At 39.1% G+C, this 13,728-nt stretch overlaps 1 protein-coding gene across 2 annotated transcripts; it reads left to right on the top strand.

Moving 5' to 3' along the window:
• The first annotated feature begins 611 nt into the window (after positions 1 to 611).
• Positions 612 to 12,140, top strand: LOC118560794 (oocyte zinc finger protein XlCOF6-like). 2 transcript variants are annotated; one of them, XM_036132267.1, is made up of 3 exons: positions 617 to 948; positions 9,316 to 10,518; positions 11,611 to 12,140. In XM_036132267.1, exons 1-3 carry the CDS (start codon positions 885 to 887, stop codon positions 11,661 to 11,663), a joined length of 1,320 nt encoding a protein of 439 aa, XP_035988160.1. In that variant the 5' UTR covers positions 617 to 884; the 3' UTR covers positions 11,664 to 12,140. The 2 variants fall into 2 exon arrangements, with proteins under 2 accessions (XP_035988159.1, XP_035988160.1); XM_036132266.1 differs by having other exon boundaries at positions 612 to 948; positions 9,316 to 12,140.
• The last annotated feature ends 1,588 nt before the right edge of the window (positions 12,141 to 13,728 follow it).

Genomic DNA, 13,728 nt, shown 5'->3' with positions numbered 1-13,728 from the left:
TTATTTCATAAGGTTCATTTGTTGATCCGAACAAGTTTATATATATATATATAAATAAATAAATATGTTAAATTTAAACAATTTGAGATTTTATTAACAACTTAACATTTATTACTATGTAAACTAACAAAAGTGTCAACAATAGGTTTCGTTAAGTACCAGATACCGGTACCTGGTACTTAACTCCCACTTAAATCCCAATTAAATCTTATTAACCAACACTTTTACCCATAACTGATTTTTTAAAGAAAAATAACTCAACTTAAGAGACCATGGTGATGTTATTAAATACTGACAAAGAATAAACTAAAGTGACCAGTAAAATGACCAAAATAAATATAACAAATAAATAAATAGAATAGCCTATTTAGGTGGAAATAGTACACTAGTTACTTCTCAGGGTCCATTCTCTGTCTATAAAGTCAATTGAGAGGCTGTCAGTTATAAGGTGCTAAAATGTATTGAATGTGTCACAGTTTACATTTTAGGAAGACTTAAACTTATTTAACCTTTACACATTCGAATCACTTTGTCATTGTGAACTGAACTCCTCACCAGCAGGTGGCGGTAATGCTCATCAGAGCTGTTTGTCCACCGCAGTAAACCCACGAAGAAGAAGCCTGCTGCGCACGTGCTGACGTCCATCTTGACGTCGTTCCACAGTTCCTGTGGTTCTCGTAGCAAAGCAGGAGGTGGGATGGTGTTGTTGTGTAGCTAAAGTTGCTGGTTTGATGGCGGGTTGTGGTGCTTTAGGGCAACGTGTGAATGTCTGTGGTGAAAAGGTGTTGGGTTGAGCCCCAGAGAGAGATTAGCAACGAGCAGAAAGTGCTGCTGAAGAAAGATTGACGGAGTTGAAAGAAGTCTTGGTGGAGCCGGAGGAAGAGATGGAGGATGAGCGCAGACTGCTGGATTTCAGCCGGATCCCCCTGATAATCTTACAGCGAATAGGTAGGAAACAGCAGCTAAGCTACTAAGGTTTTACTGATCAGAGGAAAGTTGTTTGGCTCCATGCTGAACTCGCTATCCGACAGAAAGAGCTGCTTCACCAACGGCTTTCCTTCTTTCTGCTTCTTGATCAAAGAAGCTCATCAGAACAAAGAAGAGCTGCTAAAATTCACACACAATGATCCATCAACCAATCAGAGCTGCCAGAAATAGCTCTAGCACATTTATTCCCCCCACATTATTCAGCTCTGTGTTGATGGAGATCAGGAGTAGTTCAAGTTGTGTTCAGTTGAATCGAGTCCTTTGTAAAAGTCCAGGAAAAGGATAAAGCTTTGATTGTTTATCACATCTGGGCAGTCTAATATGTCCACTAATGTTATCTCAGATGTCTATTTCTTAAAAAGCCTGACTGCGTTTCTTCAATCTTGTCATGCAGAACTAACTTTAATCGCTTAGCAAAAATTGTGGCCAGAATTTTGTAATCGTTATTCAGTAGACTAATTAGACGACGATTGTCAAAAACTAACAGATCCATTTTTGGTTTGGGAATAAGAGTAATCAGTCCTTGAGTTAAGGTGGGAGACAAAGTTCTCTTAATAATACTTTAATTATAAACCTTCAATAAGAATGGAGCAAGATCCAGTGACTTCTAAGACAGAAAACCTTTTGTTCCAGGTTATTTATTGTTCTAAAGGCACTTAGAGTCTTATTTTACTGTAAAAGGACTCTCGCTAAATTCTTGGTCATCAGGACTAATTTGCTTTGCTTTAGAATTTAGAATTGGAACAACTTCCAGCTGGCCATCTATCCCTTTAATTATCAAAAGTGATATTAAAACCACCTCCAGAGTACCTGTAAATCGTTTATAAACTGTTATGGGAATCCTCTGGGGCACAGGGGCCTGGAGACACGATGTCTGTGTATGAGATCCACTGTTTGCTGATTGCAAGATCAATTCAATTTTATTTATATAGCGCCAATTCATGAAACATGTCATCTCAAGCCACTTTCCAAAGTCAGATTCAATCAGATTTTACAGATTGGTCAAAAACAGTTTTGTAAGTTGATTGCATCAAAGTCTTGACAAGCAGCATTCACTTCTGGAGAAGCGCAGAGTAAGGTGACCAGATTTCTGAAATCAAATCTGCGGAACATTTCTTGCTCGTGGACAAAAATCAATACATCTCATCAAGATGAAATTAGGAAACGGGGACAGTAATGGTTTAATTTATTATTATATATTTATAAATATTTAAACAACAAAAATCAAGTGTAAAAGCCAGGAATGTGCCTCTCCACACTTTTAGTATATCCTAAGATTAATAAAATGAATACATCAATAGTGTTATTAGTAGAAAACTAGAACTTTGTCTCTGGGTTGGGGCAAAGTGGTGGGGGTGGGAGTGGAGGGGTCAAGGGTGGTTTTTCAATTTTTGTGGGACCCAAAGAGCTCTGCTGCCTCCTAAAGGGAGAGAGACATGAGGAAAAGAAAAACCAGTAAATACAAACATTTGGCCTGTGGTTGTCTGTGGAGACAGAGTTCCTCCACCTTTTAAAAAAAGTGCAACAAATACTTTTGTTTCTGTTCACGTCTACATACCTCTGAGAAAAAGGTTTTTCTACGTTAACATAAAAAAGAAGTAGCGGTCAAGGCTGCAGGTAAAGGATGATAAATGTGTCTTACTGTCAGCTGGCCACATCAGGAGCCTGTGCATCTCAAAGAAGCAGATTAATTTTTCCCACTAATGGGCTATAAGCACAGCTCCACTACTGCCTGAACCTCAGCAGCTCCTTTGTTTCCTGATTAATCCAGGTGAGTCTGGCTGGTAACTGAGGTCAGACACACCTGGATTAATCAGTCTGTCCAGTATGAAAGACAGGAAACAAAGGAGATGCTGAGGTTCAGGAAGAAGTGGAGCTGTGCATGGAGCCTGTTTGTTACAAGAAAATGTGTTGTGGTGATGTGAAAAGGTGTTAAACATGTTAAAAAAGGCACAGACTTGGAAATCCCCTTGACATGAATGCAAGTTATTGTGTGTGTAGTGCAGCATGAGCATGTATAAACTTACATTATGTGTATGTGTATGGTAGTAGCTGATGTGTGAGTATATTGTTTGCTCCTATAAGGTGAGTTAACTCCGGTCAGTGAGTCGCTAACATGAGATAATCTCTGGTTTCTTCAAGGCCTTCTGTGTCTGAAGAGCCATCAGCCACTGTATCCAGAGGTCTGGATAAAATAAGAGGAGAAGAGGATAGATTATGTGCAGAACTGACATTTTTAAAACACAGGAAAAAAATACAACTAAACTGCCTCTTCATTCTACCACAGCTAAGGAAGTGCAGTGAAACTCATATCCTCAGACAACTCAAACCTGAGAACATAGCCACTCTGTTTTACAAAGCATACTTCACACACTACATTACTCAATACGTTAGTTTATCACTCAAATCATGTCAGCGCTTTATCACTTGAACTTTGTTAATACTCTAAGTAAAATTTTCTCCCTTCTTGTCAACCGTTCTATCGTTGTTCCTATTTCCCCACACCCATTTAATCTCCATTCTGACTTCCTATCTTCTTCCTCTCTCCTCTTGGATCCAACTTACACTATTCTAAAACAGAGACATAATATAATTAAGATAATTTCCAAAACATTAGAATGTATAAGATGAAAACTTCCAGTTATTTTTTTATTATCTCATATGATTAAATAAAAAAAATGCTAATTACCACAATATTTGGAGCTACAAGCAAAAACAACATAATAAATCAACTTTGAGCAGGTGGTTATCTCTTCTTCCATTCATTCTCAGATCATGCAGATTTTGTCTCATTCAGTTCTCCTGTTACTGACTCCTATTTCTTCAGGAAGAACTTTCATATCCAAACTGAGCAGTAAAAAGCACAACAAAGCCTGGAATTCTGTGCTTATAAATCACAACTACAAATCAGCAAAACACCCTACAATAACTTATAATAATGAACTAACTGAAATATAAGCTAAAGGTCACCAATCAGTTCTAAAACATCTTTAGATGAACCCTTGTTGATCCCTGGAGAACCAGCGTACCAAATTAGCGCCTTTCAAGGAGTTTTCAATCATTCTGTTACATTTTATCCGAGCGTCTTTTACTCATGCAGCAGCAACTCATGGTCTTACTTTATATTAATTATTTCCCTGACTCTCCCTGTGGCGTAGAGCCGCAGGGAGAGTCGTCTGCATTGTCCATGGCTTTGCAGCAATCCCTCATACTGAGCAAGCATGAAGCGACAGTGGAAAGAAAAACTCCCCATTAAAAGTGATTCATGTTTTGATAGCTGGCCGCTGATAAATGAAACTGACTCTGACGGGAGGACAGATGAGCAGTGGCTTTTAAGCACAGAAACACAGCGCACACAGTTGAAAAAAAGGCAGAGTAAATTAGAACAAAACTTATAAACAAACTAATTGCCATTTTCAACTGTATCTGGCTAGCAGAACTGAGTTCTGATCCAGCGTGCATAACTGCTTCTGAATGATGGCTTTATCTGTGTGTGTAAAAATCCATATATAATCAAATGCTGCCATCTAGAGGAATGTTTAAATTTATTCCCTACATGGTCACATTTTTTTTTATATCTTTTATCACCTAGTACATAAGAATTCATTAAAAATCAACGGTTTTCTCTAAAATTGTGAAAATATTTTCCAATCACCAAGAATGCTTTCTCTAAGCACACAATTTTTTTTATTGTTTTTGAGAAAAGATTGTCAGAAAAAAATTGTAAACGTTATAGTGCTGTACGTTTTAATTTTAATGTCTTGTAAATAGCTTAAAAAGGCCTGGATTTTGGTCTGTAAGCACAACAGTTATCATATAAAAGGCACAGTGGATTGTAAGGCACACCAACAACTTTTGAGAAAATTTAAGGATTTTTAGTGTGCCTTTTAGTCCGAAAAATACGGTAACATATTTAGACTAGTCTTAACGATAAAGCCTAAAGCACTTCTGTATAAAAGGCTTAGACATATACTGTAATGCAGGTTAATGCAGAACCTCCTGCTTAGTCTTTCTCAGGTCTCTTCCTCCTTCCACAAACCCCCGTACCTGCTGTAGGTCTGGGCCCACCCACTGTAGGACCTGCAAATCCTCCCCCAGCTCCAGGAAAGCCATGTCTTCTAGGTCCACATCGGTTACAGCTGCTATAGAGCATCCCACATGAGCTTTAAAGAAGAACTCCGGTCAAAATCAGAAATCAAACTGCTGAAAGTACTTTAAATATAAAACTACTACATACTGTGCAAAAAATTATACGCTTTTTTAATTAAGAATAATTCTCATTTAATCATGTTTATGTGGAGGAATCCATCTTGGTCAAGAATAGTACTGCCACCTCCTATTTTTTGACGTCACTCAGCGGACCCGCAGTTGAGCAAGTTTCAACGCTCTGTTTGTCACGGCGCACTATTTTCCAACATGGTGACGACTGGTGCTCTGTACGAAGCAGAGAGTGATGAAGTACTTAGTGACAGTGATGAGAGCTCCGTGGAGCTATCATCATCTGATAGCCATATGGATTTTTTAGAAGAGTTTCTTGACAGAAACCGGACTTTTGACGGAATCCAGCCGTACTTATTTCCAGTGCAAACTCAGTCGGGTCCTACAGTAAATATATATATACGCGCGCGCGTGTGTATGTGGTAACCATCCCCGCAAATTCTAAATTAAAAATTAAAAATTTAAAAACAACATACCGAAAATCCTCGCTCTCATGTCATGTTCAAAACATTCTTCTTGAAATGGTCGCTGCATATGACGTGTTTTCTCTCTGGCCAGAAGTTAGATGGCAAATCCGCTCTGTTCAAGTTGGCATTCCAGCTATGAGCCCGGTGGCTCATGAATCGGGAAGTTGAAATAAGCAATGTTTTTTCCACTTTTACCAGTTGTGTTGGAACATCCGATGGCCATGCACATGAGCATTGTTGCTGTAACAATAGCTCTTGGGAATGTCAGTGGTGAAGTCCTCTGGAAAATCAGAAAAAAATTGTTGTTGATTGCAGCTGTGTAGAACGGCTCCTATTGACTTTGCATGGAAAGAGCGGAGAAATGCTGTCGCTGCTCCGCTTTTCCACGCCCCAGGATGTGATGTCAGACGGCCCTTACTGCCCAAATATGGGCAGTAATGGCCGCCCCCATACACAGTGATCCAAACGACAATTTATGTTTGTATTTTCTTATTGATTAAAGATAAGTTCTTTAAATAACCACAAATGTATTAGTTTTAGTTACAGCTAATGATACCCTGATTTTTCCTTGTTGGCCGGACTTCCCCTTTAACCTTAGGGAATCTGGATAGGGGATCTGCATTCACATTTTCCTTTTCTGCTCGGTATTTCACCTCAAAATCAAATGAGGCCAATGGCCTTCCGCGAGCGAGCTATTTTTAGAACGTGACGTCATATCACGTGGTACGCGGTAGGGCAAACTTGCGTTGTCCTCCATTCTTTCGCTGTAAAAGAGCTGTACGTTACCCTTGGTTTTACTCGGTAACACGACTGCTTTTTCCAAATCTAAGACCATGGTTTTTAAACATTGTTGTTATGGAACGTGCAACAGCGACTCGAGGTACGCTGATAGGCCGCATATGAAGGATGTTAAAGCCACAAGCGGCGTCGATCGGCCCTCGCAGCCAAGCGGCGCTCCGGCCTATTGGCCACTGCAGATGCTGTCATGCATTTTCCCCGCCCGTCCACCGGGCGATTCACATGAACGCGTTTGGCAGCACTCCCCATGACTCACAACAAATCTGGTGCAGACCGGTCGATGCAGCGAGGAGATACAGCCGTTGGATAATGATAATGCATTTGGCCACCGGACCGGACTAAATTGTTCGGCGGGCCGGACTATTTATACCGATTCCTGGACGGTGATTACAAACAGAAAAAACGGCTGCCGACGCCATGAACGCCGAGCAGGAGAAAAACATTGACTTACCGTTCTATCAACTCGGCCCGTTTTCCAGTATTTCTAAGCCTTCGACACTCAAGCCATGGTTTGAGCTGAACGTTGGTATGTTGTTCACAGTTCTACCAGTAAAATGGGCGCCTGGGACATCCTCTTGTGATAGTTTAACAGCTGAAAAGTCGGTGAACGCCTCTCGCCCATTGACAGCTGGAGATAGGGACCTGCACCTCGCGAACGCAGGGATAAGCGTGTTAGAACATGGATTGATGGATGGTCTGGGCTATTTCTTTTTTCTTGCCATCAAGATCTCTGCCAGCTGGCACCAGAAAATGCTATTATTGGGCTTCTTCGTTTGGAAACAAATGCATACAAGCATCTTACGGGCGCAGCCATGATGACGTGGTGAACTCGCACAGCTGACAATACAGCGATCTGAATGGCTGAGCAGCAAAAATCGAATCACGTGACCTCTTGGACCGGAGCTCCACAGTTTAGATATTTTATCGGCTATAACTTACTAATGTGCAAGTGAAAACGTGGGAACATTGGTGTTTTGAGATCACTGCTATGTGTAGCAACTTTTCCCAGTGGAAGAAAGTTGCCCCCTGACAGTTCATACGAAACTTCTTAATTAAGGAAGCGTCCTACAGATTCTGGCCCACGGACTATTATGGCCAAGGGATGTGTGTGCGTTAAACAAGAGTCTGTGTGTCTCCATTGGTGTGTGTGTTGCAAGCTAGTGACGTCCAGCGCTTGGCAGCTGGACTTACAATTCTGGGAACTGTTAATCACAAAAAGTACAAAACAGAGCGATTAATTCCGCTACTTGACTGATCTTGAAACACTACAGTTAAACAATGATATCCAGATGTTTCCTTTCTTTGCTGGCTGCTGGGAACAGGTCAGAATGACCTGAACTTCGGCACAATTTGTCCGACAGATAAGATTTAAACCAGCCTAATGCTTTCCCCTTAATCCCTACAGTATGTTCAAGTCTTTGTAGGAGAATATTGTGATCAACTGTATCAAACGCAGCACTGAGATCTAACAGGACAAGTATAGACACAAGTCCATTATCTGAGGCCATGAGAATATCATTAGTGACCTTCACCAGAGCTGTTTCAGTGCTATGATGAGCTCTGAAGCCTGACTGAAACTCCTACAAGTAGGTCATTACTTTGTAAATGTTCACATAGTTGATTAGCAACTACTTTCTCAAGACTTTTAGATAGGAAAAAAAGATTGGATATAGGTCTGTAGTTTACTAACTCATCTTGATCAAGAGAAGGTTTCTTAAATAAAGGTTTAATAACAGCTACTTTAAAAGCCTGTGGTACATATCCATTTACTAAGGATAGATTAATCATGTCTAAAATAGTGCCATTGATTAAAGGGAATACCTCCTTAAACAACTTGGTTGGGATTGGGTCTAACATACAGGTAGAAGGTTTAGATGAAGCTAAAATTTTAGATAGCTCAGAAAGCTCTACTGCTTTTAAACAGTTCAGACACTGTGCAGGTTCTAAAGATTCCTCCAATGCTGCCTTACTTACTGAGGATGAGGCAATCATGTTTGGGAGGATGCCAATTATTTTATTTTTAATAGAATCTATTTTATTTATGAAGAATCCCATAAAATCATTACTGCTAAGAGCTAAGGGAATGGATGGATCAACGAAGCTGTGACTCTGGGTAAGTTTGGTGTCTGGGGGGATTGTAGCCGAGTGGTTAGAGCAGTTTCGCTTGCACTCAGAAGGATGCAAGTACTATTACTACTATATTACTATTACAAAGTTTGGTAACTGTACTAAAGAGAAATATAGGATTATTTTTATTCTCAATTAATGATGAAAAATATGCTGCTCTAGCATGGCTCAGGGTCTTTTTATACAACAGTAGACTGTTTTCCAGATTAGGTAGGATTCCTCTTGGTGTGTAGAGCGCCATTTTCTCTCCAATTTCCTAACATTGTGCTTCAAGGAACGCAGCTCTGAATTAAACCAGGGAGCCAGCTTCCTGTGAATAATCAACTTCTTTTGTAAGGGAGCTACATTGTCCAATGGAGAACGCAATGAAGAAATGACACCGTTAACAAAGACATCTATTTATGAATGGGAAGAAACAACATTACTGCTATCTGCGGGGCATTTCTGCACTACTGAAGATATTAAAAGGGGGACAGACTCTAACGTCTGATACAGCGTTATCCGATCTACTTTAATGAAACGTTCTTTTGGGAGTGGAGAACTCAGTTAAATTGAACTCAAAAGTTACAAAAAATGGTCCGATAGGACAGAGTTGTTATATACATTGATTCACATTTATTGATTCCAGCTTTCTCCTGCAACACTCTCTTCAAGTGACTAAAATGAACAGTGGATTCTTTAACGCACATCTATGAGGTTTTCTCTTTTTTTTTTTCAGATCCTGAAAAAATTCTCTGTAAAGATGATGGAGTTCAAACTGAGCTCAGCAACCAGGAGGGAAACTCCACTTTAGATGAGAAGGAACCAGAACCTGGGCAGACAAAAGAGGTGAAAAAGGAACAAGAACAACAACAGTTTGTAGAACAAGAGAGGCAACTCTACACCTGTCTGGCTGAAAAGCAACTTGTGCTGAAACGGGAGACTGATAACATTTTAACGATTTCTTCTAACGTGCAAAGAGTCCACAGTGAAGAAGAACAAAGAAGGAACAAACTCATCTCTCAGGGCCCCTCAGAAGTTAAGAACCAAGATCAGGAAGGAAACAATGAGCAAACAGGAAAAAGGAGAGAAGAGCAGAAGCACAATGAGAAACATCCAAAAGACACTGCTGACATTTTAAAACCAAAACCTGACCAAAATTTATATTCTTGTAAAATTGGTAGTAAAAACCTTTCTCAAAAAAGTCACGTTAATAAGATGACAACAGACAAGCCTAAGAAGCCTTTCTCATGTGAGAACTGTGGAAAAAGTTTTGGTGATAGAAGCTATTTAAGATCTCACATGAGAACTCATACAGGTGAGAAGGCTTTCACATGTGAGACATGCGGAAAAAGTTTTTCAGGGAAACAGTGTTGGGAAAAGCACATGAAAATTCACACAGGTGAGAAGCCTTTCTCTTGTGTGAATTGTGGAAAAGGGTTTAGAGATAAAAGCTATTTAAAAATTCACACGATGACTCACACAGGTGAGAAGCCTTTCACGTGTGTCACATGTGGAAAAGACTTTAGACATAAAGGCAACTTAAAAATTCACACAATGACTCACACAGGTGAGAAGCCTTTCACTTGTTTGAGTTGTGGAAAAGGGTTTAGAGATAAAAGCCATTTAAAAATTCACATGAGAATACACACAGGTGAGAAGCCTTTTACATGTGTTACATGTGGAAAAGGATTTAGACATAAAGGCAACTTAAAAATTCACATGCAAATTCACACAGGTGAGAAGCTTTTCACGTGTGTGAGTTGTGGAAAAGGATGTATAAACAAAAGCTATTTAAAAATTCACATGAGAATACACACAGGTGAGAAGCCTTTCATGTGTGTTACATGTGGAAAAGGCTTTATACGTGAAGGCCTCTTAAAAAATCACATGCTAATTCACACAGGTGAGAAGCCTTTCTCATGTATGAGTTGTGGAAAAAGTTTTGGTGATAGAAGCTATTTAAGATCTCACATGAGAACTCATACAGGTGAGAAGGCTTTCACATGTGAGACATGCGGAAAAAGTTTTTCAGGGAAACAGTGTTGGGAAAAGCACATGACAATTCACACAGGTGAGAAGCCATTCTCTTGTGTGAATTGTGGAAAAGGGTTTAGAGATAAAAGCTATTTAAAAATTCACACGATGACTCACACAGGTGAGAAGCCTTTCACGTGTGTCACATGTGGAAAAAGTTTTTCAAGGAAACAGTGTTGGGAAAAGCACATGACAATTCACACAGGTGAGAAGCCTTTCACCTGTGTGAATTGTGGAAAAGGGTTTAGAGATAAAAGCTATTTAAAAATTCACACGATGACTCACACAGGTGAGAAGCCTTTCACGTGTGTCACATGTGGAAAAGACTTTAGACATAAAGGCAACTTAAAAATTCACATGCAAATTCACACAGGTGAGAAGCCTTTCACGTGTGTGAGTTGTGGAAAAGGGTTTAGAAATAAAAAGAATTTAAAAATGCACACATTAACTCACACAGTTGAGAAGCCTTTCACATGTGTCAGTTGTGGAAAAGGGTTTAGAGATGAAAGCCATTTAAAAATTCACATGATGACTCACACAGGTGAGAAGCCTTTCACTTGTGTGAGTTGTGGAAAAGGGTTTAGAGATGAAAGCCATTTAAAAATTCACATGATGACTCACACAGGTGAGAAGCCTTTCACTTGTTTGAGTTGTGGAAAAGGGTTTAGAGATAAAAGCTATTTAAAAATTCACATGAGAATACACACAGGTGAGAAGCCTTTCACATGTGTTACATGTGGAAAAGGATTTAGACATAAAGGCAACTTAAAAATTCACATGCAAATTCACACAGGTGAGAAGCTTTTCACGTGTGTGAGTTGTGGAAAAGGATGTATAAACAAAAGCTATTTAAAAATTCACATGAGAATACACACAGGTGAGAAGCCTTTCGTGTGTGTTACATGTGGAAAAGGGTTTATACGTGAAGGCCTCTTAAAAAATCACATGCTAATTCACACAGGTGAGAAGCCTTTCTCATGTATGAGTTGTGGAAAAGGGTTTAGAAGCGAAAGCTATTTAAAAATTCACATGAGAACTCACACAGGTTAGAAGTCTTTCACATGTGTTACATGTGGAAAAGGCTTTAGACATAAAGACTACTTAAATATTCACATGAGAATTCACACGGGTTAGAAGCCTTTCATGTGTGTGAGTTGTGGAAAAGGGTGTAGAGAAAATAGATTTAAAAATTCAAATGAAAACACAGGTGAGAAGCCTTTATCATAAATGACCTGTGGAAAGGGTTTTAAAACAAAACATTCAACTCTCGTCTCATAAGGATACACACAGAGGATATTCCGGTGATAAAGATTTTACAAAAAAAGTTACTTGGCATGTCACATGAGAACTCACACAGGTGATAAAAGGTATTCTTCTAGATGTGTTGTTGAAACAAATGTATGAAACGCTTTTTGTTCCAGTGGCAATGTGACTGGCAATGTGTCATTAGGAATTGTTGTCTTAATGCCAAAGAGAGCTCAACAGATTTTACTTTCACACGTGGAGCAGTCAGCTTCGCCATAGTGCTCCGCTTGATTTATGCATGTAAATAGTTTTATTATGATTCATGCAGGGAGTATTTCAAATTATGTGGACACTACAATGGAAAAGTAGGAGAGTAAAGGAAGAAGAACAAGAAAAAAGAAAGAAAAGGTGAAAAAAAGAGGAGAGAATGATAAAAGGGAGAGTATGAAACGCTTTTTAAATGTTCTAATAATTTTGTAATTTCAACCTGTCACATATTCCCCTTCAGAAAAGTTGTTGCCCCCAACATCAGGACCTTCACACATGAACCCCTGGTAAATACCACTATTAAAGTGCAAAAGTCAAACTTTTTCAAAAGGTTTACAGACTGGAACTCTTCATACATTCTTTTTGAGTGGGAACCTATTTAGTCTCAAGTGTCCATTTCCCTGTTGAGAGCAGAGTTATCCTGTGTATTGCTATAAACACAAATGTGATTCATATTAAACTGTAACAGTCCTCCCACTTAATCTTTGATAGAGTTTGGATGAAATCCAGTCTCTTCACATGAGTCTAGGTTAACTGCATTCCCTGAACTAAATAAACAAATCAATAATGTAACAACATTGTCCATAACATCCCTGAAAAAATAAGGAGTAACACCATATACAAATGGCATGGTCATTTCTGGGTAACAAGGTGCATGTTACAAGCTGGTGTACCCAGTGTCATAAATTAATATTTTTTGCTTCCTGCATTCATGTCTGGGTCTCTGCAACACTTTATCTAGATTCTGGTAAGTAGGAGAAAGAGGCTAGTTAGCTGAATGAAGTATGCTGGTGACTATTCTCAGTCATCCAGGTCATGGTCATTCAAAAAGAAAAGTGAAAAACAAACAACTGGACTTTTTTTCTGAAGTTTGAAGACGTTTTGCTTTCTATCCAAGAAGCTTTCTCAATTCAAAAAGTCTGGAGTAATGTTGAGTAGCAAGCTTTATAGTACCGAGCAAAAAAATGCCTTGTAATGGAAACAACAATGCAAATTGAACCGAAACAGGTCCACCCCCTTAATAATAGAGAGTCGTCCAGTTGTTTGTTTTTTACTTTTCTGTGGAATTAGGTGAATGAAGGCTGACCCCTGCAGGTGTGTCCTCTACCTGACCAATGAGTCCTCTGGTGTCTGGTCACCTGCAGCTTCAGGTTTGGGCTCCTGCTCAGAGGAGACAGAGCTTTTAGAGTTGCTGCTCCTAAGTTATGGAAGGCTTTGTTGTTCCATATTAGAAGATCCCCTTTTTTGTCAAGTTTTAAAACTTGCCTCAAGTCACATTTTCTTCCCTGGACTTTAACGCATTGAGACTTTTAATCTTATTCCAATTTATAACTGGATTGTTTTGTTTTTTACAATTTGAAATGTTTGATTATTGTCTGCACAGCACTTTGTTGCAGCTGCTGTTGTTTTAAAGTGCTTTATAAATAAAGTAGTAGTGGTAGTATGTTCATGGTCATTTTTTTGGTTTTGAATTTTAAAGTCTGGTCAGTTTGGCTTTATTTCCTCTAACAAAAGCCTTGTGAAATCATTTTGTCAATAAAATGAATGAATGCTCTATCACTGCACCGTTCTGTCCTTTCTTATTGTGCCTGTATGTTAATTA

This window comes from Fundulus heteroclitus, unplaced genomic scaffold (genome assembly GCF_011125445.2).
Source record: "Fundulus heteroclitus isolate FHET01 unplaced genomic scaffold, MU-UCD_Fhet_4.1 scaffold_49, whole genome shotgun sequence".
NCBI lineage: Eukaryota > Metazoa > Chordata > Actinopteri > Cyprinodontiformes > Fundulidae > Fundulus > Fundulus heteroclitus.
The sequence above is the reverse complement of the archived record's forward strand: the minus strand, read 5'-3'. Positions and strand labels throughout refer to the sequence as shown.